The sequence below is a fragment of the Ziziphus jujuba genome, chromosome 8 (assembly GCF_031755915.1).
Source record: "Ziziphus jujuba cultivar Dongzao chromosome 8, ASM3175591v1".
NCBI classification, from domain to species: domain Eukaryota; kingdom Viridiplantae; phylum Streptophyta; class Magnoliopsida; order Rosales; family Rhamnaceae; genus Ziziphus; species Ziziphus jujuba.
The window spans coordinates 29,492,849-29,513,336 of record NC_083386.1 but is presented as its reverse complement, the minus strand read 5'-3'; the positions used below and the strand labels follow the sequence as shown (position 1 = coordinate 29,513,336).

The following is a 20,488-nucleotide window of genomic DNA, read 5'->3' as shown; positions in this document are numbered from 1 at the left end:
GAAGATAGGACCTTGCTAGAAATAAAGAAAATAATGGAGGAAGAAAATAAATAAAATGATATAAAGATATCGATATAAAACATTTGAAGTTATGATAAATTATTTGTCCGAATAACAGGAGATAATTTTATTCAAAATTATGTTTATTAAGCTATTGAATATTTGTAATTTTAGTATCCCATACAGTTTTCAAACTCTCTTTTGCAATTGGATAAAAAAACAAATCATTTGGTTGATAATTTTGTTTGTATATTATCAAAGTCATTTAGAAATGCAATTAGTAATTGCTAACAAGATTTTATAAATGAAAGAAAGTCACTATCAAATAAGCTTAATTCTTGGTATTCAAAAATCAATATTCCAAGAGCAAGAAGAATTCAAGGCATTTTCAGCACGGTGTGAAACAAACACAATGAAAACTGTCGAATACTCGATAACTTCAGTTATGCATCTTTAAGAGATTAGAAATGTTTGATGTCCAGAGAAATGATTGGTTTTCATCTTTAAAGACTAGCTTGATATTACCCTCATTGCTTTTTAAGGTGATTGAGTAGTGACCTTGAGATTCCATCATCTTCTCCATCACATGCAAAATCTTATCTGCAAAGTGTCAAATTGTTCTTAACAATTCTAACTAAGAAAAATACCCATATTTTGAGTGTTATTCAGAGAAGATTATATCTTACATTCCCTAGTTTTTGGTATGACACCCAAATACTTTATCTGAAGGCTTAATGTAAGCTGATTATGCCTCGAATAAATCGAAACCCAAGTGTGTCTTCTATGTCCTGTTTGCATGGATGAGATAGTACTTAAATCATTTAGAACCACTGAAGGTGAACTATAAGAAAGCCATGGCCTTGTAATATATCTTTACCAGAAGGAGTGATTACTGATAGCTGGGCTTTCACTTCAATCAGCTCTTGTTTCTTGGGAAATTTTGTATTGGCTATAGCTCTTGATTTGAGTGTTGAAGCTCCTCTTAAACCTGCACATATACAAGCTTCCTTCATTTTTGTTAATGTTTGTTCGTTTTCAATGGCAGTAAATTGGAAGTGTTAACGAAAAGGTGTAGAGAGAGCATTACATGTTGCAGTAGCAGCCATAAGAGTCATCATATCAGCTGTGGTTTGGCAGGCAAGGCCTGAGTTAATAGCTGAAGCAACATGGTTTTTGTGTGCACCCACTGACTCGGCACTTTCAGCACATACTGTGGCCAATAGAGCTGATGCAGAAGCCATGATATTATCCATGTTATTGACCTCAATTACTGAACCTTCACTGATGGTGGGAATATCATCTTTTGCTCCTCCCATGCAGCCATTGGCAGCATATCCAGCAATTGCTGCAGCCAATTGTGTCACAGAAATGGCAGCATGAACATTGGCTCTATGGAGTCGAATTTCTTCTTTATTCTTAGCTCTGAGGTGTCTTAATAAGCTAGCTAAAGTTTTGCCTCTTAACCACCCCTTTTTGTTCTTCGTGTTCATCTAAAATAACATATTAAGACCATGCTGTTTTAGAGAGAATTTATAGGTATTATTCATTTTTTAAAAAGATTATGCTCTCAATGTCTGTCTGTAATCCATCTTTATAAAGACATGCACAAGAACTATTACTATTTTTTTCCCCCATAAACTTGCAAACACGATTAGACACGGATAATTTCCCATCTTTAACAAAATAAATTAAAGAAATTAAAATTCAAAGAGCAATGTTTTATAATGAATTGGAAGAAAGCCAAAAAAAAAAAAAAAAAAAAAGGGGTACTAAAATTGAATTAACGTGCTGTATTACCATCTAATATAGACAGGGACACACGGAGAGAGTGAGAGCCATTACCCATAACATATCATCCGCTCTGCTGATGGTACTGCTTCTTTGGGGTGAAAACTCATTTACTTCCTCTATCTCTAGCTTCTCTTCTCGAACCTGTGAACTCGACTTGTCGTACGCGTCTTCTTCATTCTCAACATCTGAATTAGGCTGGTTATGTGTCAACACCTTGTTCTGCTAGAACAACGACTAGTGTTAGTCCCTTGAGCTGACATGAAGATTATTCATGTAATCAAAACTGAGAAACGTGGAGTCAAAACAAACAGCCAAACCACTATCAATTATATATAAATCTAGGACATACGCATAATGCTTTTCAAGACATGCTATATGCTAATGTTGATTTTTTTTTTTTTTTTTTTCCCCATCTATAGTTATTTGATTTTCAGTACCCTTGATGTAAACATCTGTTGGAAGTCAAAGGAAGATGGACTCCATGAACGAGACAGGAATTCCATGGCATTGATAGGACTTCGAGGAATCTCCAAGGAAAAGCAATACCAGCATGAGCAACAAGAGGCTCTATCTTTACCAAGTAGGCAATTATCTGATCTGGTACAAGACTCCAACTTTCCATTCTAAACAAAATTTCAAGAGGGAAACAAATTGTGGAAGCACTAAGAATGTGAAAAAGTAATAAATGAAAATTCAATCAAATGCTTGTTTAGCTTATTTATGTAATAGGCTCACTATATTAGTTGATTGTTGCCCAGTTTTAAAGGAGACTCTGCATGATGATGCAACTTTCCCTGGTAATTCCTTCATGTGTGATTCAAGTTTTAATGCTGTGAGAGAAAAACAAAATAGACGTGAGTTCTTAATTGACCCAAATTTAATTTGATACCGAACTAGTATTCCCTGTGGCAGTCTAGCTTTAGAACCCAATCCAAGTTATTACAGCAGAAAAAATAAAAAAAATTAAAAGAGTTACAAACCAGATATTATTCAAAATGAGACTTCTTCAGTGTGATAAACTCACAGCTTTTGACAGATTTCTTAATTACTACAAATCTGGCAATAGACTTAGAAGAAATAATACCCATTAGGGAAAGATTAAAAAACAAAACAAAAACAAAAATGAAACATGGAAGGTGTTTGTAGTACGAAATCTCAAAGAGGTATCTATATGAGTGTTGAAAAGGAACCCATATGCAGCACGCGCGGTTTAAAAAAGTGCTAAATTTTCCATTGAATTTTCAACTAAATTAATATATCAAGAACACAATTTGAGATTATATTAGCTCTGCAACTTTTCTTTTTCTTTTTTTATTTCGTTTTTAGCATCCATATGGTTATGGTTTTTAGGAGGCATTTTAATTTTTTATGGCCGAAAAAAGAAAAAAGAAAAGAAAACATAAGAAACAAGAAGTAAATAAAACAAAACAAAATTAATAGAGAAGATTGGAAGAATAAAACCTGATTTATGGTAAAATACATATGGAAGAGCACAGTGGCAAAAGCTTTATAATTGTATCTTGGTTATGGAAAAGTATATGAACAAAATTGTAAATTATAAAGTTATATAGAAGGTGAAGTTTTCCTTTTTTTATATTTTTTTTAATAGGAGAAAATTTTTCAAAAGTTATTAATTTTGTCTTTTACATTTGACCAGTTAAATCTAAATAAATATCTATTAATTTTGATCTAATAGGTTAGATTAGTTATATGTAAATCAAATATTTATTTTCCTTTTTAAGCCCATCACATTCTATAAAATACTATATACATATATTTTTATTAATTACCATTATTACTTATTACAGTTTGCCTTAATCGTGTAGCCATATTTAATTGTAGTTATGATATGAGTTATCAGAATGATGAAAAATAATTCTATTCTTTAATATGCTCTCTTTTTTTAAATATATATATTCATCTAATATTTATAATTTTTTTGGTCTCTTTATCCCCATATTTTATTCCTTAAGACATGTTTCGTGAGGCTGAATGGAAAAAGGAATGTATTCATAGGATTCAATATACTCACATTTGATTAGTTTCTATATCAAGGAATACATATTTTTTAGGAATTAATTATTCTCTCACCTTAAAAAAATGTTTATTCCCTATCAAAATTTTAGGAATAGTCATTCTTTAACCCAATTATGGTGAAATTTTTATTTTGTAATACAAATATGGCAAATATAAAATTGATAATTCTTAAGAATCTTAAATTTGATTTATTATCTTTTTAAAATATGTAAATAAAAAATATTTTAAAAATCACATAAATATATATATATATATATAATAAGTTATACATTTAATTAAACATAAATAAAATTTAAATAAAATATAAAGAACATAAACATAAATATAAATAAATGTTAATTATCTGTTTGTGCTAATAATTAAATCTAATCCATTCACGTAACCAAACAAATGAAAAAGATTAATGATTCATTTTTCTTATATTTTATTCCTTAGCATAATTTTGAGAAAAATAAATTCCTTAAAAAAAAAAACTTTTTAAATAAATTGATTCTAAAAAAACCTGTTCCATCAAGTAGTGCCAATTTCTCCCTTTTAAAAACAAATATATATATATATATATATATATATATATAAATTATAGGGCCCTTTGTGGTCGCATCACCTGGATGTCCTCGAGGCAGCCTTGCTCATGGGTTATTCTAAACAAAAGTGGAGAAGACCTTTCCCTCAAGTAGAATGTATCTAAAACCCATAAAAAGTTCATATCTTGTAATTTGCATTACACATTCCAAAAGAAAGAAAATGTGACTCCCTAGAATAATATTCCATTGGAAGATAATGCGATTCAACTTCCTTGGCAGTCACACATACTGCCCTATTTGCAGTATATTTTATATTTATACTTGTATGTATATTTTTATATGTGTGTGTGAAACCATATGTACGGAGGAAACAAAATCTAGGTAGCTTAAGAAGCATTTCAAAGATTTAAAATATATATATATATTTATATATATGGTAGTTGGCAAAATCATAATCACAATCAGTCACTCACAGACCTTCAAAATACCTAATTTTGATACTAACATGTGCAGTTATTGACTGGTGGGACTTTCTATTAGATTAGGATTTGGAAGGGCCAAGGGAACCACATAGAGTCAACAGGGTTGGTACAGCGCGGGCACTTGTTGCTGTCCAAAGGTTAGGATCTTATGCAATGCAAGAAATAGAAATACAAATACAAATGCAGATAGGAAGCTGTGGATGCATAGGGATCCATGTTTCCATGTTTACCATATTTAACTTGTAGGTAACAATTTTGATGCACTAGCATGTGGCCTTTGGCAAAAGCTTCCTCTTTAGGTGCCAATGGAAACTGCTTTTATAATTCATTGAAATCCATAATTATTATTATTATTAGTTCTTTTTATTAGTTGATTCATAATGTCGAGGTTGATGAAGCCATGGCAATTCAACTTGCTCTTTGTAGGTAATGTACACCTTATGCTCAATTGGTGATAAAATTTCCAAAAAACCATTGGTCAATTATCATCTTTCTTTGTAAAGCTTTGTTGAAAGTTTAAAAATATTTATAAACTCGAGTTTGATATAGTGAGAAATTTATGAAAAAGAACGGTAACGAACAGTCATCCATAATCAACAAATCAACAAATCAATCAAATTATGCAGATCTGATGAACGTAGATTACTATCCTTTATCATCTTTTTTTATAAATTTCTTACCATATCAAAAATGTTCATAAACCTCGACTTCTTTTTTATTTTTGTTATTGGAGTTGGGTTCTTAGATCTACAAACACCTCTAGGCTTGTTTTTTATTTTTGTTGTTAAGAGTGAGTTGGGTTTAGAGATTCTAAAACCACTTGTAGAACTGATTTTGATTCCATAACTAGCAAATTCGCCTCTTCTATCTTGCCTACCATGTTTGCCTATTGTGTTTTGGTGCCTGTGTTTTTACCACTTACGCCCTCTTTTGGTTTCAATTAGATCCATTTCTCAGCCAAACAAATAGTTGACCACTAAGCATATGCAATGCTAGTTAACCTTTAACTAACCAACCAGATCAGGATTAATGAACCTGCAAAATCTCATTGAAAAGACAAACGAACAAACCAAAATTTAGTTATGTTGATTTTCGTTTATGGGTTACCAAAACAATGCTGTTCCTTTGTTCTTTGGCTTCCAGCATTTACACAAAAACACTAGGACTATTTTAAACCTTCAACAACGTAAACACTATTTTTACCAAATACTGTATTCTTTTCATTAAAAAAATGATCATCTACATCTATTTATATATTTAAAAAAATTAATGCACATCCTTCTGAAAAAAAAAAATTCGCATAAGGCAAAGAGAGCGTTCAAGCCAAATACTCTTGCTATATGCAAAGCAAATCGAGAAAATAAATTTAAATATTATATATTGTAAACATAAATTGATTAACATTGTTTATATAAAAATACTTGCCACATTTTTTTTTCTGTCGCCCAAGGCCACAAATAAAGTTAGGCCAGCCGTGAGGTTCAATTTTTTCATTTTCAAGCCTGCTTTCACACATGAATCAATGGATACAGCATCATCCACTTTTGTTGCTTTCTGGCCAAGCTTGTCTTGTGAACATCATATATTGATGATCAACTCTCTCATGTTTTGCAGGAAAATTTCCAACATAACCATTAAGACAGGTGGAATTCAAAAAGTTTATCACTCATTTCGGATGGAATAATACTTTTCCCACAATGCTGGAGATTTCGATATTTCATTCATAAGGTTCTTGAACTTGTGGCTGCAATCTCCACCACTACAGAATGACAAATACCAAAGAAATACATAAATAGAAGATACATCTATTATCTAAACAAGTCATACATATTAAAAAAAATTAAAAATTAAAAATAAAAAAGTGGGAAAATAGAAAAAAATAATAATAAATAAGGGCTCGAGAAGTGTGAGGCAAGGATTTGGGGTCAAGGTGTTTTATTGAACTAAGACATACCGCAATTTTTACCCTCTTCACCGTCTGTTAGGTGAAGACCTAAAGGTATCTGCTCTATGTTAATCAGTGAAGGGAAAGGAATTTTGAAAGGGAAAATTTGGAGTGAATGGGGTGGGCAAAAGGCTTTTTCAGCTGTTTGAACATAGTCATAAGTAAGTATTAATTAGTTAATCCAATCCACATGTTGAAAGAAGCATAGAATTAACAGAAGAGAGATTCAAAGATTGATGTAGATACAGTTTAGGGGCCAAACCTAATGCGATTTAAAGATGCAATTGCTCTAAGCGCACTGCGAATCATGTCCTCATTTCGATCCACTTCTTGCTTGACAGCATCTTGCTTTGGCTTAAAATTAATGGTTTTTTGGAGAGGATCCACCAATGAGTCCAGCACTGTAGAAAGCATAGATATGCATCAACAATAACCCTGCAAGCATAGCAGAATCCTAGTAGAATAAGTTAATCACCAACCTGCTAATACAGCAGAAGGACATTTGTCTGCAAGTTTTGAGAGGATAAGATGGCAAGGCATTTTTACGTCATAATGATCTGTGCATGAAAAGCCAAAATCTGAATCAGTTTCTAAGGTAACAAAATCAACCACCACCATTATATTCATCATTCCTTTTAATATTTGCATCAACGAAAACAAACTTACTGTCTACATTCAGCCACAGAATATATTAACAACAATGTACATCAACCAACCATGGTATTCACATCTATAGATTAGGAAATTTCAAATATAACTTCGAAAGTATCAAAGAAGTTTTTTGTTTAAAAGGAAAAATTAAAAAAGGAAACATAAATTTCCATTGAAAGAAAATGAATCCTCTCTTTTCTTCATTTTGAAGAAATCAGAAATTTAGAGGGTGTGTACATTCAACATATAATTGCATAGGATGAGGAAAACAAACAAAATAGTTGAACATTCCTACATAAATGGATCTAGTAACAATCTCAAAGGACCTAATCTTATAAGATGTTAAAACTATCAAAATAACCCTCAACGAAACCTTAACAGCAAAAAAGGAAAACTAAAGAAAAAGAAAAGCTACTGAAAAAGCATATTTAATTTAAACACTAACCATCAAGACCAGATTGAAGATAAGGAACAATAAATGACGAAGGGTTCACTTGATCAAGACAGCTGTCTAGCAATGTGTCCACACATTCAAAAGCAGCCTTCCTTAACTCAAGCCCATCATCCACAGTGTGCTTAAAGGGACCAAGGTCAACTATCCTAATCAAGTCTTTCTGCACACAAAATTCAATTCGCATTAAGAAGTGACAATGGTAAGAGCATCTACCTCAAGTTCAGTATCCAAAAGATGCATCTACATGGGAAGTATATGCTATGATCATCTTGGCTACATATCACATAGCTAATTTCAAAATCTTAAGCTACCTTAACCATTGTTTGATCATAAAGGAGCGGCAACAATTCTGGAAGAAGCGCCTTAATGAGGTTTGGCTTGTTGTGAGCAAATGTACTTAAGGCCAACACAGCTGCACGCCTTACATGCTGCAGAAATCCATATTGTATAAGCAACCACCACAAGGCCTAAAAGTTCAAACAAATATATACTACCAAACCTAGATACAAATATATTGAGCAAAATTTCAAAGCATTAGACAGTTGAAGCTTACCCGGTCATGATCCTTTATTAGCATCAGGAATGACGAGATTTCAGGATATATAATCTCATCTATTTTCTCTGGCCGCTCAACTACTGAGTACTTTACTGCAATTACAACTGTAGCCCTTGTGAATGCAGCTGGGCTGGTTGTTCTTACCTATTGGTAATCGAGGAACGCCAGATAAAGAGTAGCAACCCATTTAATGATCTCTTCATATCTTGAAGCAAAAAAAGTATTGAATGTTATTTAAAATACCTTAAGTGCTGGAACAAGTTTTGCCGGTTCAATAAGTGCAACTTTGCCCAAACACTCGGCTACAACGTTGCGGACACCCTCTTCCTCACTTTCACAGTGATTAAATAGTAACTTAAGTATCTTCTCCACACTAGAATCCTGGAACTCTGCTTTATCTACAGACTGCCTTACTATGACCTGCAAGGTAGTAAAAATTGAAATTAATTCAGACAGGCACTATCAGGATATAACAATAAGCTCTGAGATTGGCATATTATTCAAGATAACAAACCTCCTTCAAAGAATGAAGCAAGAGATATTGTTTCTTCTGCTGATTGTCAATCTGGTCCAAGATGAAAGGTAAATACTTGGATAGATTACCAACGGCAATATTGCCAAGAGCATAGGAGGCTGCAGACTTTATCTCTTCGAAAGGAGATTGAAAGGATTCAATAACAATATTCTCTATATGTGTATGTGAACTTAGATCTTTCCTTCTCCCAATTTCCCCCAGACATAGCAGAGAAAGGTGCTGTTTGGCCTAAAACGTGACAGTAAAAGCATACACACACATCAGAATTTGAAACTTAAATAATAAAATAGTAGGCTGATAATTCTCAAGACAATACATACATAGGTACAAACACATATACACACACCTGCACACGCACGCACGCACACACACACACACATGTATATTTATATATATATATATATATATAGAGAGAGAGAGAGAGAGAGAGAGAGAGAGAATTAGAGAGACTTCATCAGAGTAAATTACTCCTTGTACTACTAGGGCTCTCTTACAGTCCTAACCATGTAACAAAAAACACATCATCTTTAAAGCCTTTCCTATTTTTATTAGAGGGAGATCTTACTGAATTTGTAACAGTGTCGGCTTTGAGGATTTCAGTAAGCATTTTAACTGTTGATGAACATTTCTGATCACCAGCAGCAAGGCAAAGAACAGCCACGCATTGTGCTATTGAATGCAATGCTTGTTTTGCAACACCACCTGACTGGGGAGATGGTTTGGCACTTGAAAGAAGAGAATCCAGTAAGGCATCAAAACTTGTGTTTGCAGAATACACCAAGGCGGCAAAAAATTTTTGCAAGGCCTGCAGGATCAAAGGAGGTTCTCAAACATGTAAATTTTGAAGATCAAAATACAATGCAAGTAAAGAGCAGATGAAATGTACCGAAAGGGCTTGCCCTTGCAGCAACGAGCTTTTGATTAATGCTAGTGCTTGAGGAAGAACTTTGTTCCTAACAGCCAAACCAACAACGGGGCTTGATCTCCTATCAGCCATTAGGGTGCAGCAGAGTTCCAAGGCAAGTGCCGTCATGTGCAAGTCCGAATCACTGTCACAATGATAGCGAATAAGAACTAGTCTTCAGAAGTAATCTACCCATATAATATAGAAGACAATACAGAAGCATATAAAATAACAAAATAAAGTAACAAGAGGAGACCTTATAAGAGTCGAAAGTTCAACGATGATAACTTCATAAGCAGAAGAATCGATTTTATCACCATAAGCTACAATTAGAGAATTAAGGGTCCCTAAAGTAGCCTGCCTTAAAGCCCGATTAGCCTATATTCCAAGAAAAATAAGTTCAGAAATCGTCAGAAACATCTTCCAAGTGATTCCAATAAAATCATCAAAAGAAATGCATATATCAGACTAGTAATCATCCAGAAAATAAAATAAATACCATACCTTTCTTAAGAATGCAGTCAACTCTGTGATTACTTGCTCCAAAACACAAGATAGATCTATTTGAAGTCGAGAGGCAGCGATGACAGCAAAAGCCTGGAAACAAAACCCATTCGACGTAACCAAATGTACTAAAACAAACTATACAATTGTTAATAGATATCAATAAAAGGCGATTGTTCACATAAACCACAAACTTGTCCCTCTAAGCTAGATAGTAATTATATGAATTAGACAGACCAAAGACAACAATCTTACAATTGTATGAAAAATAAAGCTCGAGAAAAATGACAGCAACATACAGACAAGGCAATGCACATTTATGCACACATAATCTGGCTATAAAAACCTTCAAACTCTATAAACAACAAATGCAACACACCAACCTTCACAGCTGTTAAACGGGTTATCTCATTCCCCATCCGATCAACAAGTACAGGAAGACATGCCGGTAATTCTGCTTTGAGGTTATCTCCAAATGTTGACACAACAAGGCCCATGCAAGAGATAGCACACTCCTTGACCTCCTGGGTAAGTAAGAAGAAATGTAAGCCACAGAGAAAAACCTACATAAAGAGAACTTTAACAGAAATACCGCTGACCTGATCTTGATCTTGATTTGTCAAGCGTGACATTATGGCATTATATATTGGATGAACATAAGGCTTAAAGTCAAAGCCCACACCCTATATCATAAACCATTAAAATGATTAGAACAGTGGTCTCAGTGTAACAAATAATCTCAGTTTCAAAGTGTCACTACACTCACCTCAATATTTGGACGAACAACACGCACGAGCTCCCCACACACTCTTAGTGCCTCAGCTGTAACTTTATAATAGCGCTCACCAACAGCAGATAAAACAGGACTAGAAAGAGCCTGAAATAATTACAAAATATCACTTTTGTAACATGCAAAACCTCATAAAACACATGATTATAAAATGTTATAGGACCATAAACTTGAAGCTATAAGTGTGAACAGAATTTAACAAAATTAGAGCTTACACAACCAATGCTAGGTATCAAAGAAAAGTCTTAAGATAAATATAAAGCAGATGAAAATAAAAAGAAAATAAAAATCTAAGCATTTAATATATTATATACCCAATCTCACCCTATTTCTGAGTATCAACTACAGCTACTACTTGACTATATGAGTCATGGGTTCAGAAATGGAAGAACCACCTAAGATTCTAGTTGCAAAATACTAAAAGTAATTAAAAGACCACTTCTATCCCATTTTTTGTGAACTTGACAAAGTGCAGTTACCCACGAACAGTCATGCATAAATACATGTAAAATATGAAGTATAGGGAAAATGGATGGAAAAGGGGGGAAAAAAAAATGAAGAAGAAGAAGAAGTGAAACGGTTATAATCCTGAATAATTCTAATTAGAAAAGTTTACGTAATAAGAAATAAACTGTAGACTATCATAATAATCATGTGCAATATATGTTTACACTAGCACACAGCCACCAGTGTATGTTAATTTCTAAGGAGTTTTGTATCCATCTATTTGTATTCTAGTCTACCCATATCCTTCTGGACTCGGCCTGCAAATTATATTCTATATGCTGAATTAAGAAAAGAATAGATGTGATGGTACCTTGATGTAAGGATGGAAAACAGATGGAGAATGCGAAGCCAGGACCAATCTTGTAAAGATAAGAGCTTCAATCTTCAAATTTGAGGTAGAGGATTTGTCCTGCAAACAACATGGAAAAATGAGAAAATGTAAACACTGCAAAGAAAATTACACAAGTCTGTAAAAATTATGAACCTTAACTAGAAACAAGTGTACTTACACTCAATGCTTTTTCAATTCCTGGAATGAGGGATCCAATATGATCTGCCAGGCAATCTGGCAAGACAACCACAAGTTCTTTCAAAACAGAAAATGCACCAACCTGAAAATACATGAATGCATAAATCAAATACGTATTTAGCACCAATATTCCATAAAAGATTTAAGCATTTCCTACCTTTGTCTTAATAGATTTCTCTCGTAGCTGCCTATTTATAGATTTAACAATCTTTGGCACTTCTTGCTTCAGTAACCACCTTGGACTGCACAAAATTGGAATTTTAAAAATATTGGCGTCAGTAAGATAAAACATCAGTCTCCAACAAGAAAATTGTGCAAAACATGGAACAACAGAAAAATAATAAAGGGAAAACCAAAAAAGTGCCGTCAAAATGATTGTTCTTTTGTAGATATTTCAGATCACTTCTACTGATTAAGACCATGAGACCAATAGAAAGAGAAGGGGTGACTTCTGTGAACTAATCATTATAATAATAGGACTTTGCTCGACAATAACATCAAACTGAGTAGTGGTTTCTCATGTTAAACAAACAAACTTAAGGAAAGAAACTAAAAGTTTGAAATAAATTTTCATATTCCAGAAAAAAATTATTGACGGATGTTCTTCTGAATAAGCAAACAGTAGGCTGACATAAAACACCCATATAATCACCCAGCTTCTCAGAAATGGTTAAGCATCATTCCTCCACTATAATGCAGCAAGGCTGACAATTATCATCCACAGATTTGAACGCACTAAGCAAGCAGTATACATAACTTAAACGAGGCTGTGTTTCACTAGAAATATTCAAAAATCATGTCGACCAATGCATAATTTTAAAACATCAAAGCAGAACAGATTCAACATGAATTGATACTATAATAACTTAAGAACTTGCCTCAACTCATTAATGTCAGCTTGTCCTTTCGTAACATTCCCGGTTTGACGCAACAGTTCAATGAATGTATTGAATACATCCATCTGCAGCAAAACAATATCTTATAACCAAATTCATAAATAGTAATAAAAAGATGAAAATATATGCCACTAAGGCTTGCCTTCACATTTTCTTCTCTCTCTTTAAATCTATCAATCAATTTTGGGCAGGCCTGCACTTAAAAGAAAAGCACGTTTAACAAGTAACACATAAATTAAAAAACAAAAAGAATTACCTAACAAAATTAATTTGCCATGCATGTTGAAGAATAGTATAACAGCACATTTCAATACACCAAAGTGCCACTTCTCAGATAATAGTACACATTCAATGAGTGTCTTAAATCCATCACATACTCCAGAATCAAAATATTCAAAGCTATTGAAAAGATACCTCTTCATACAACTTTGCAAGCATCTCAGGACGAGATACAATTAATGCCGCTAAGCATTTAGCTGCTGCCCTTCGTACTTTCCAGCTGACATCTTCATCATCCGTATATTCATTTGCACTTTCACTACCCATTTAAAAAAAAAAAAAAAAAAAAAAAAAAGAGCAGCTGGGAATAAATTAACAGGTCCATGTACTCCATGCATCATTCACTCACATGCATAAACCAAAACATACTCATCTTCTTCCTCTTCATGACTCTCATCATCAGTATCCTCCTCCATGTTATCAGTGAAGTTTGGGTCATAGCTTAAATATTCCAAGTTAAGATGAAGGATTTCATCACAGTAGGAAGATATATCCCTGGGGCATCTAAGGAGAAAGCTTTCTAGTGCCTGTAGTCAGAATATAACAAATGCTATCAAAAAAATTTATATAAGGTTCAACTAAGACATAGTGACAAATATTTTGAGAAACATATCTTAAAAACTAAGCTATTAGTTAAAGAAAGAGAGAGAGAGAGAGAGAGAGAGAGAGAGAGTAACAAGAAGCGACACTGAGTACCTGCAAGCTGTACTCACGAAGCTCCTCATCATTCTCTGATGCACTTGTGCAGTAATTTATTAGAACAGGAACAGTGTCCGTAAGATGGGGCCCAAACCGATATCCAACAGCTCGACTGAAACATCAAGGTATCAAACTGATTAGCAAGAATGTTTAACTGGACCACAGCAAGCAAACAATAAACTTGAAAGAAAACCATAGACTATAGTAAAAATTACAAAAACCCACCTTAAAGCACCAATCATCTGAATATTTGTACGGGTCATTTCAGATTTTGCACCTTTATTTCTCAAATTATGTACAACTTCAACTGTTGCTTTTGCTAACAAATCATCTGATAAGCTTGAAGCAAGAGATGCTGACAGGGAGTAATATGTTAGGTTTCATTTTTTGGAATATAAAGCATGATCATATCAACTTCATCAATTCCCTTAATCCTAAAGTTCAAATTTTCCAATTAACCGATTTTTTTTTTTTGGGTTTTTTTTTTTTTTTTTTTTTTTTTTGTGTGTGTGTGTGTGTGTGTGTGTGTGTGTGTGTTTGTGTGTGTGCTAAGCAAGCTTTTTATAGTCTTATTTCATCAGCATTTGTAAATAGGCAATGAGTTAACTTACTACTTCGCTGTTGAGGCACAATCAATTTCTAAGATACCACTCATATTGAAAAAACAGAACCTAATTCTCACTGATGATCAGAGACCAAAAAGCTTATAAGCCAGATGACCTCTCCAACTCAAGAAACATGTCATAGATTATCTAATAACCCTACTGCTCCGTCAATATAGAACCTTTAATACAAACCAAAACAAAACTGAGCAAATAATCATTAAAGTAATATTAAGATAAAAAGAAATTAGTGCACAAGGCCTAATAATAAACCTTACCAATACATGAAACAGTTTTCTTTCTGACACTTGCTTGATTGGAACTCAACTGGGACAAGAGTGCACCTAATAGTTGCTCATGATCAGTTGCCATTAGATTGCCAAATTTGTGAAGGACATCACATAAGATATCAAGACATTCACATTTTATCTCCGTGCTTGTTCCCTAGAAAGAAAGAAGTGCAGAAAAAATAATGAGCAATAATTCTTCATAACATGACTAAAAACAGCAATGACATGATGAAAAAGTTAAATGGTATGTAGAGTTGGTTTAAAATGCCATAATGAAAACAGAAATACCAAGGGCATGCAAGATGCAGCCACAAACAAATCGAATTATGTTCATTGGTTCTGTGTAAAATATTAGTTTATTATTTATAGTTTGTCTCTGCTTTCATTCTGCATTTCAACTAACACTTTAACCATGAAGATCTGAAAACTATTTAAACAAATTACCATTTACATAAATATCTCACCACATATTAAAGCTATAAAAGTCATATTAGATAAAGAAAGAGAAAAAGGTTTCATTGACTCACAGGCCCAGTAATCCCTTTAATCAACTGTGGCAAAATAGAATGTAGTATTGACTGTGCAAGAGATTGAGTGACAATTTCAGCAACAATAGTCTTCAAGGCTATGCTTGCAATGTCACGATGCTGATCCTTCCCATTCAGCAATTTATCACAGAGTTTATTAGTCATCTCCACAACTCTTGCCTCGCTGACCTTCTTCACTAATGGAGCAAGACTGCACAATGGTAGAACATATATAGCATTTTTATATGTGTTTCCCTGTTTTAATTCATGCTTTCCATCTACTATCATATAAACCGAGACCAATTTTGTATTTTTGCAACTGATTACCAGATATCAACATAGCACTGAACTTTAGAGGACAAACAGAGTTAAGTAAATAGGGCAAAAATCCAAGTTTTCACCCATTGCATGCTTAATAAGCTGGAGCACAATAATTTATCTCCAACTAGATGCATACATCAGCAAGCAACCACACAAATGCATGCATCATGTAAAGCAATAATGATAGGTCCATCTTTCTTTTATGCACAACGTTCAAAAGCATAACACTAACTTGACCAGCATATATGGCCTAATATACAAAACTGACACAAGCACATTGCGAATTCCCAAGAAACACATGTAGGATATGAAAACATATTGAAACAAAATAAAAAATATCCACCTAATCAACCAATAACAACTTTTGTACTAATGATAACAAAACAAAATATAAAAAATAGATACAATTAACGTAATGAAGTTATGGCCAACCAATGGGGTAAAAAATAATAATTAAAATAAAAAAAGACCTTTGATAATGCTATGGTATATAAAGAGAGAAATCCCATACCATTTCACAGCTAATCCAGAGACATCTCCAGCAACATCATCAAGCTGTTGTATGATGATATTTGACAATTTTATCTCTAGATCAGCATCAGCTTTAAAACTATCTTTGTTTAACTCATTTAAAAGATCAGAGGTCGCCATATATCTGTAATCTTTATCCTTGCCCGTCATCTGCAGACAAGCACAAACCATTAAAGACATCTAGCACAGGCATATAGGAATCCACAGCTCAACAACTGGAACAAGAAGGGCATTGGTCAGCACTCCACGATGTTCCATTGCAAAAGAACTCAAGCATAACAGAAAAAGACATGTTTAGTTAATGGAAACAAAATCCCATAAAGATGTACCTTTTCCAGTATTCCGGTCATAGCTAAATTCGCCATTTCTGATCAACTATGAAGAGTGCTATGTGCACGAACTCAACACCTTTCGTTATCCAATCTAAAAATGAAAAGAAAAGAAAAAAGAAGGAATCAACAATTGCAATTTGCATTGGGCATTAACATAACTTGAAAAACTACAGATTTCCACACAATAATGAATTCAAATTTACAATTAAAAAATCAATTATAGTTAAATATATAAATCCCATTACAAAACAATAGAAAAAAATAATAATAATAAAATTATAATTATTTAAAAAAAATTTAAGTATATCAACCAAAATTTAATCATGAAAACACCACATTGTTTACTGATAAGGCATTGTTCAAGGAAGAAACAAATAAACAACCAATCAAAGCGTATATCAATAATCAAAGGTCTTAATCATAAAATAGAGACTACAAATTTTATACCAATTGGCGAAAAATAAATCCAAAAAAACCAAAGCATATTTATATCAGAAGCCCCAGTATAAATTGGGCTCTACCATAGCATGATCAGACTAACCCTGGGGAACCCCACAAAAAAAAAAAAAAAAAAAAAAAAAAAAAAAAAGCTATCCACTATCTGCATATTATTGTCAACTGCGTTAGGGAAGCTTTGGAGGAACCAAAAAAATATAAAAGAAAACAATGCAAAGTAAAAAGCCGTCAAAATGCTATCGCTGCAAAAACGAAAAATAAATTCATCGAATTGAGTAAAAGAACAAAAAAAAAAAAAAAAAAAAAAACAATGCGATTAGGGAATTTCTACTTGATCTATGTACTAGGTAAAGGATAGAGGGACACAGAGAGAAGTGAAGAAAAAAGTATAATCTTAGACGGAAAATAAAAAAGTTATATGCGAAACGAAAGGACAAAATAAGCTTACGGGGCTCTCCGCAAGGTTGAGAGACGAGCTCACTGGTTTACTCTCTCAGCATCTCTCTCTCTCTCTCTCTCTCTGGGTTTGCTTTTGGTTTTGGGGGTTTTCGGTTTAGCAGCATGATGAGGAAAAAGAACTTTGAAAACCCCTTTTATATCCCTAGATAACTTAATCCCGGATTAGCTATTTAGTTCCTCCATCTGGAATATCTTATCCTCCCCAAACACCCCCATTTTAGTTTTGTTTTATCCTAACAATTCCCTGTTTAAACAAAAAATAATATTACATTTTTAAAAGGAAATAATTATATTGTTTCATTTTTGTTCATCTTTTTTTCACTTTGGTTTTAACTTTGCTGTTGCTTTTGTTTTCTTTGTTGCGAGCTGTGACATAAATTTTAATAAAATTGAATTGATTTATTTTGAAAAATTACTATTTTTATTCAAGGTATATAATAAATGTTTTACCTTGTAGTATAATATTATAATTTGACATAATTACGTCTAACTTCCCCATGAGCCACTCGTTTTTTCGTAATTTTTGCATGAATAAAACTTTATTTTAAAAAATTTTCCTATTTTATCCTAGTAATTCAAGATGTGACAAAGAGTTTGCCCATATATTTATTGATATCATGTGGCAAGAGTTACATTTATTATTATATTGGTTAAAAAATTAATAGTTTATAAATAATGTTAAATTTATCAAATTTGTTAATCAAATGATATAATAGATAATGTTATATTGAATTGGCTTATTTTATTAATTTATTCTTTTATTTTAAAATTCATTTATTTATATTTATATTATATAAACATATTACACCTTAATACATATTATTAATAAATAAATCTGATTAAAATATTTTAAAAACATGTAACATTGCTGATAGATTGAATATGAATTAGTATAACTAAATGTAATTCACCAAAAATTAAATATAAATCAATCAATTAATAATGCCATCTTTTATCAAATATATATATATATGTATATATATAATAACACCATAATGGTGGATATTTCGACATCTCTAATATTATTCATTTTATATTTCATTTTTGTTCGGTTTTAGATTCTATAATAGTTCAACGGTTAGTTACAATATAAATTACATTTAAAACAACACTTTCAACATTTTAATCAATAAAAACTATATGTATTATTTTAAATGAGTTTTTTTGTATATAATAACGGAACGAGAATGAAAGATGCGTAGATCAATAACGGTTGAGCCAGTCATTCAAATACTTGTGCAAAACATGTCCTTATTAATTGACGTGATACAAAAAAATAATTAGAATGTAGAATTATATAAGCTTTTAAGACAAAGCTATTACAATCCATACAATTACCAAAAAATTATATATATATATATATATATATATATTACCATCCATAATTTATTTGGCAAACAAGAAAGCATGACTATATTTTCACCAAAAAAACAAATTTAAAAATAATAATGGACATATAAAATGTAAAAAATTGTGCTTGTAAAACGTTGATGAACTATAAGAAATTGTATAATTTCTTTAACATATAAATAGGAAATTGTGTAATTTCTTTGTTCTTCAACAATCTAAAAATAAATAAATACATGAATGAAACTCTGCAATAAGTTTCTAATTTACATGGTCTAAAATTGGCGGGGTATGTTGAGCATTAGGTAGTGTATCCCAAGTCAAGTCTCATTATTCACCCAAAAAAAAAAAAAACAAAAGTCAAGTCTCATTATGTATACGACTTTAACAATTCATACAAAACAAAATATTGACTATTGTGGTTAAAAAAAGTTAAAGTTAATGTTAAATAAGTAAAAAGTTAATATTAAATAACAATTCACTCATAAAAAAAAATAAGTGACTGGAGTCTTAAAATTAATGTTTATAAAAGTTTAAGTAAAGCAAATGTTTATAAAAGTTTAATATCGCCAAAACTTGTTCATAATGTCCAAATGTTCCAAAATCTGTATTTTCAACCATTTTCAATATAAAGTATTCTAAAGATTTTCTTCAAAAACATAAAGGTGATTATACTATTGAAGTTAATGTTTAGAAAAGTTTAATATTGTTAAAATATATTCCTAAAATCCAAAATTCCCAAAATTTTGGTCAAGTGCATCATAATCAATATATGGCCCCAAACTCTTTTTACTATGTTTTCTTTTTTTACGTCTACGTGCTTATGTTGAAGAATTAATAATTACGTCACAAGACTTGTTAGATGAAATATAATTTTGTCCGATCAAATAGTAACAAAAATTAAAACTAAAAAATTACTGAAAGAAAATGTACAATAATCGGTATTAAAAGAAAATGGCAAGGGAGACTTAGGTTCTTTTAACATAATTAATCATTTATTCTTGCTGAGCGGCTAAAAGGATCTCTATACTTCAACATAATACATACAAGAAACAGGAATATGGGATGGCTTTAAATTAACTTACAAAATAATATTCCAAGCTAATCATATGCCCCACACAAAAACAACACAAAGCTAACTAGGAGCCATTATTACCTAAATAAAAGCTAACAAAAGGCCATAGCATTCGGTAACTTTAGCCAGGGTAATATTTTTGATAATAGTATAGCTATATGGTTTCTTGTTTTTGGTAATAGTATAGCTACATAGCATTTTTTTTTTTTTTTTTTTGGGTAATAGCATAGCTACATAACATTTTGTTTTTTGGTAATAGTATAGCCACATAGTTTTCAAGCTATATAAATAGTGCATGTAAACTAGGCTGACGCTGTGAATCATTAATGTTAAAAAGGGCTAGCCTAATGCAGCATATATAATAGATTTTGTTTTTTTTGGTAAATAATATTTACTAAACCGTGTGAAAATTATAGTTTGTAAAGAAGCCAGGGAATATTTCTTTTTGGTGTAGTGGATTTTGAC

The 20,488-nt window shown here is 32.1% G+C and overlaps 2 protein-coding genes across 4 annotated transcripts; both read right to left on the bottom strand.

Moving 5' to 3' along the window:
* Window position 1: 1 nt before the first annotated feature.
* LOC107414910 (VAN3-binding protein-like) lies at window positions 2-3,285 on the bottom strand. 2 transcript variants are annotated; one of them, XM_060820029.1, is made up of 8 exons: window positions 2,772-3,285; window positions 2,527-2,621; window positions 2,229-2,414; window positions 1,843-2,010; window positions 1,088-1,490; window positions 878-988; window positions 687-788; window positions 2-600 (listed from the first exon to the last, which is right to left on the bottom strand). In XM_060820029.1, exons 2-8 carry the CDS (start codon window positions 2,599-2,601, stop codon window positions 440-442), a joined length of 1,206 nt encoding a protein of 401 aa, XP_060676012.1. In that variant the 5' UTR covers window positions 2,602-2,621; window positions 2,772-3,285; the 3' UTR covers window positions 2-439. The 2 variants fall into 2 exon arrangements, with proteins under 2 accessions (XP_060676012.1, XP_048326872.1); XM_048470915.2 differs by having other exon boundaries at window positions 2,527-3,285.
* A 2,901-nt stretch (window positions 3,286-6,186) lies between these two features.
* LOC107414983 (cullin-associated NEDD8-dissociated protein 1) lies at window positions 6,187-17,748 on the bottom strand. Of its 2 annotated transcripts, XM_016023213.4 has the most exons (29): window positions 17,591-17,748; window positions 16,684-16,777; window positions 16,335-16,504; window positions 15,503-15,713; window positions 14,964-15,129; window positions 14,309-14,438; window positions 14,081-14,195; window positions 13,754-13,911; window positions 13,520-13,643; window positions 13,248-13,298; window positions 13,088-13,170; window positions 12,367-12,451; window positions 12,190-12,291; window positions 11,991-12,089; window positions 11,150-11,260; window positions 10,983-11,066; window positions 10,767-10,907; window positions 10,384-10,476; window positions 10,136-10,257; window positions 9,862-10,024; window positions 9,541-9,780; window positions 8,955-9,203; window positions 8,684-8,860; window positions 8,438-8,584; window positions 8,196-8,312; window positions 7,876-8,044; window positions 7,259-7,336; window positions 7,042-7,180; window positions 6,187-6,593 (listed from the first exon to the last, which is right to left on the bottom strand). In XM_016023213.4, exons 2-29 carry the CDS (start codon window positions 16,717-16,719, stop codon window positions 6,497-6,499), a joined length of 3,657 nt encoding a protein of 1,218 aa, XP_015878699.3. In that variant the 5' UTR covers window positions 16,720-16,777; window positions 17,591-17,748; the 3' UTR covers window positions 6,187-6,496. The 2 variants fall into 2 exon arrangements, 1 of the variants encoding a protein (XP_015878699.3); XR_003055154.3 differs by lacking the exon at window positions 7,259-7,336 and having other exon boundaries at window positions 7,042-7,214.
* Between the last annotated feature and the right edge of the window lie 2,740 nt (window positions 17,749-20,488).

Excerpts from the sequence above, each read along its gene's own strand:
- LOC107414910 (XM_048470915.2), bottom strand. The coding sequence starts at position 2,601 with ATGAAGGAATTACCAGGGAAAGTTGCATCATCATGCAGAGTCTCCTTT. Across the intron at positions 2,415-2,526 it reads GGCAACAATCAACTAATATA|AATGGAAAGTTGGAGTCTTG; the intron begins GTGAGCCTATTA and ends AATTTTGTTTAG. Across the intron at positions 2,011-2,228 it reads AACAGATGTTTACATCAAGG|AACAAGGTGTTGACACATAA; the intron begins GTACTGAAAATC and ends TTGTTCTAGCAG.
- LOC107414983 (XM_016023213.4), bottom strand. The coding sequence starts at position 16,719 with ATGGCGAATTTAGCTATGACCGGAATACTGGAAAAG. Across the intron at positions 13,299-13,519 it reads TTGCAAAGTTGTATGAAGAG|GCCTGCCCAAAATTGATTGA; the intron begins GTATCTTTTCAA and ends TTTTAAGTGCAG. Across the intron at positions 11,067-11,149 it reads TTGTTCGTCCAAATATTGAG|GGTGTGGGCTTTGACTTTAA; the intron begins GTGAGTGTAGTG and ends TTTATGATATAG.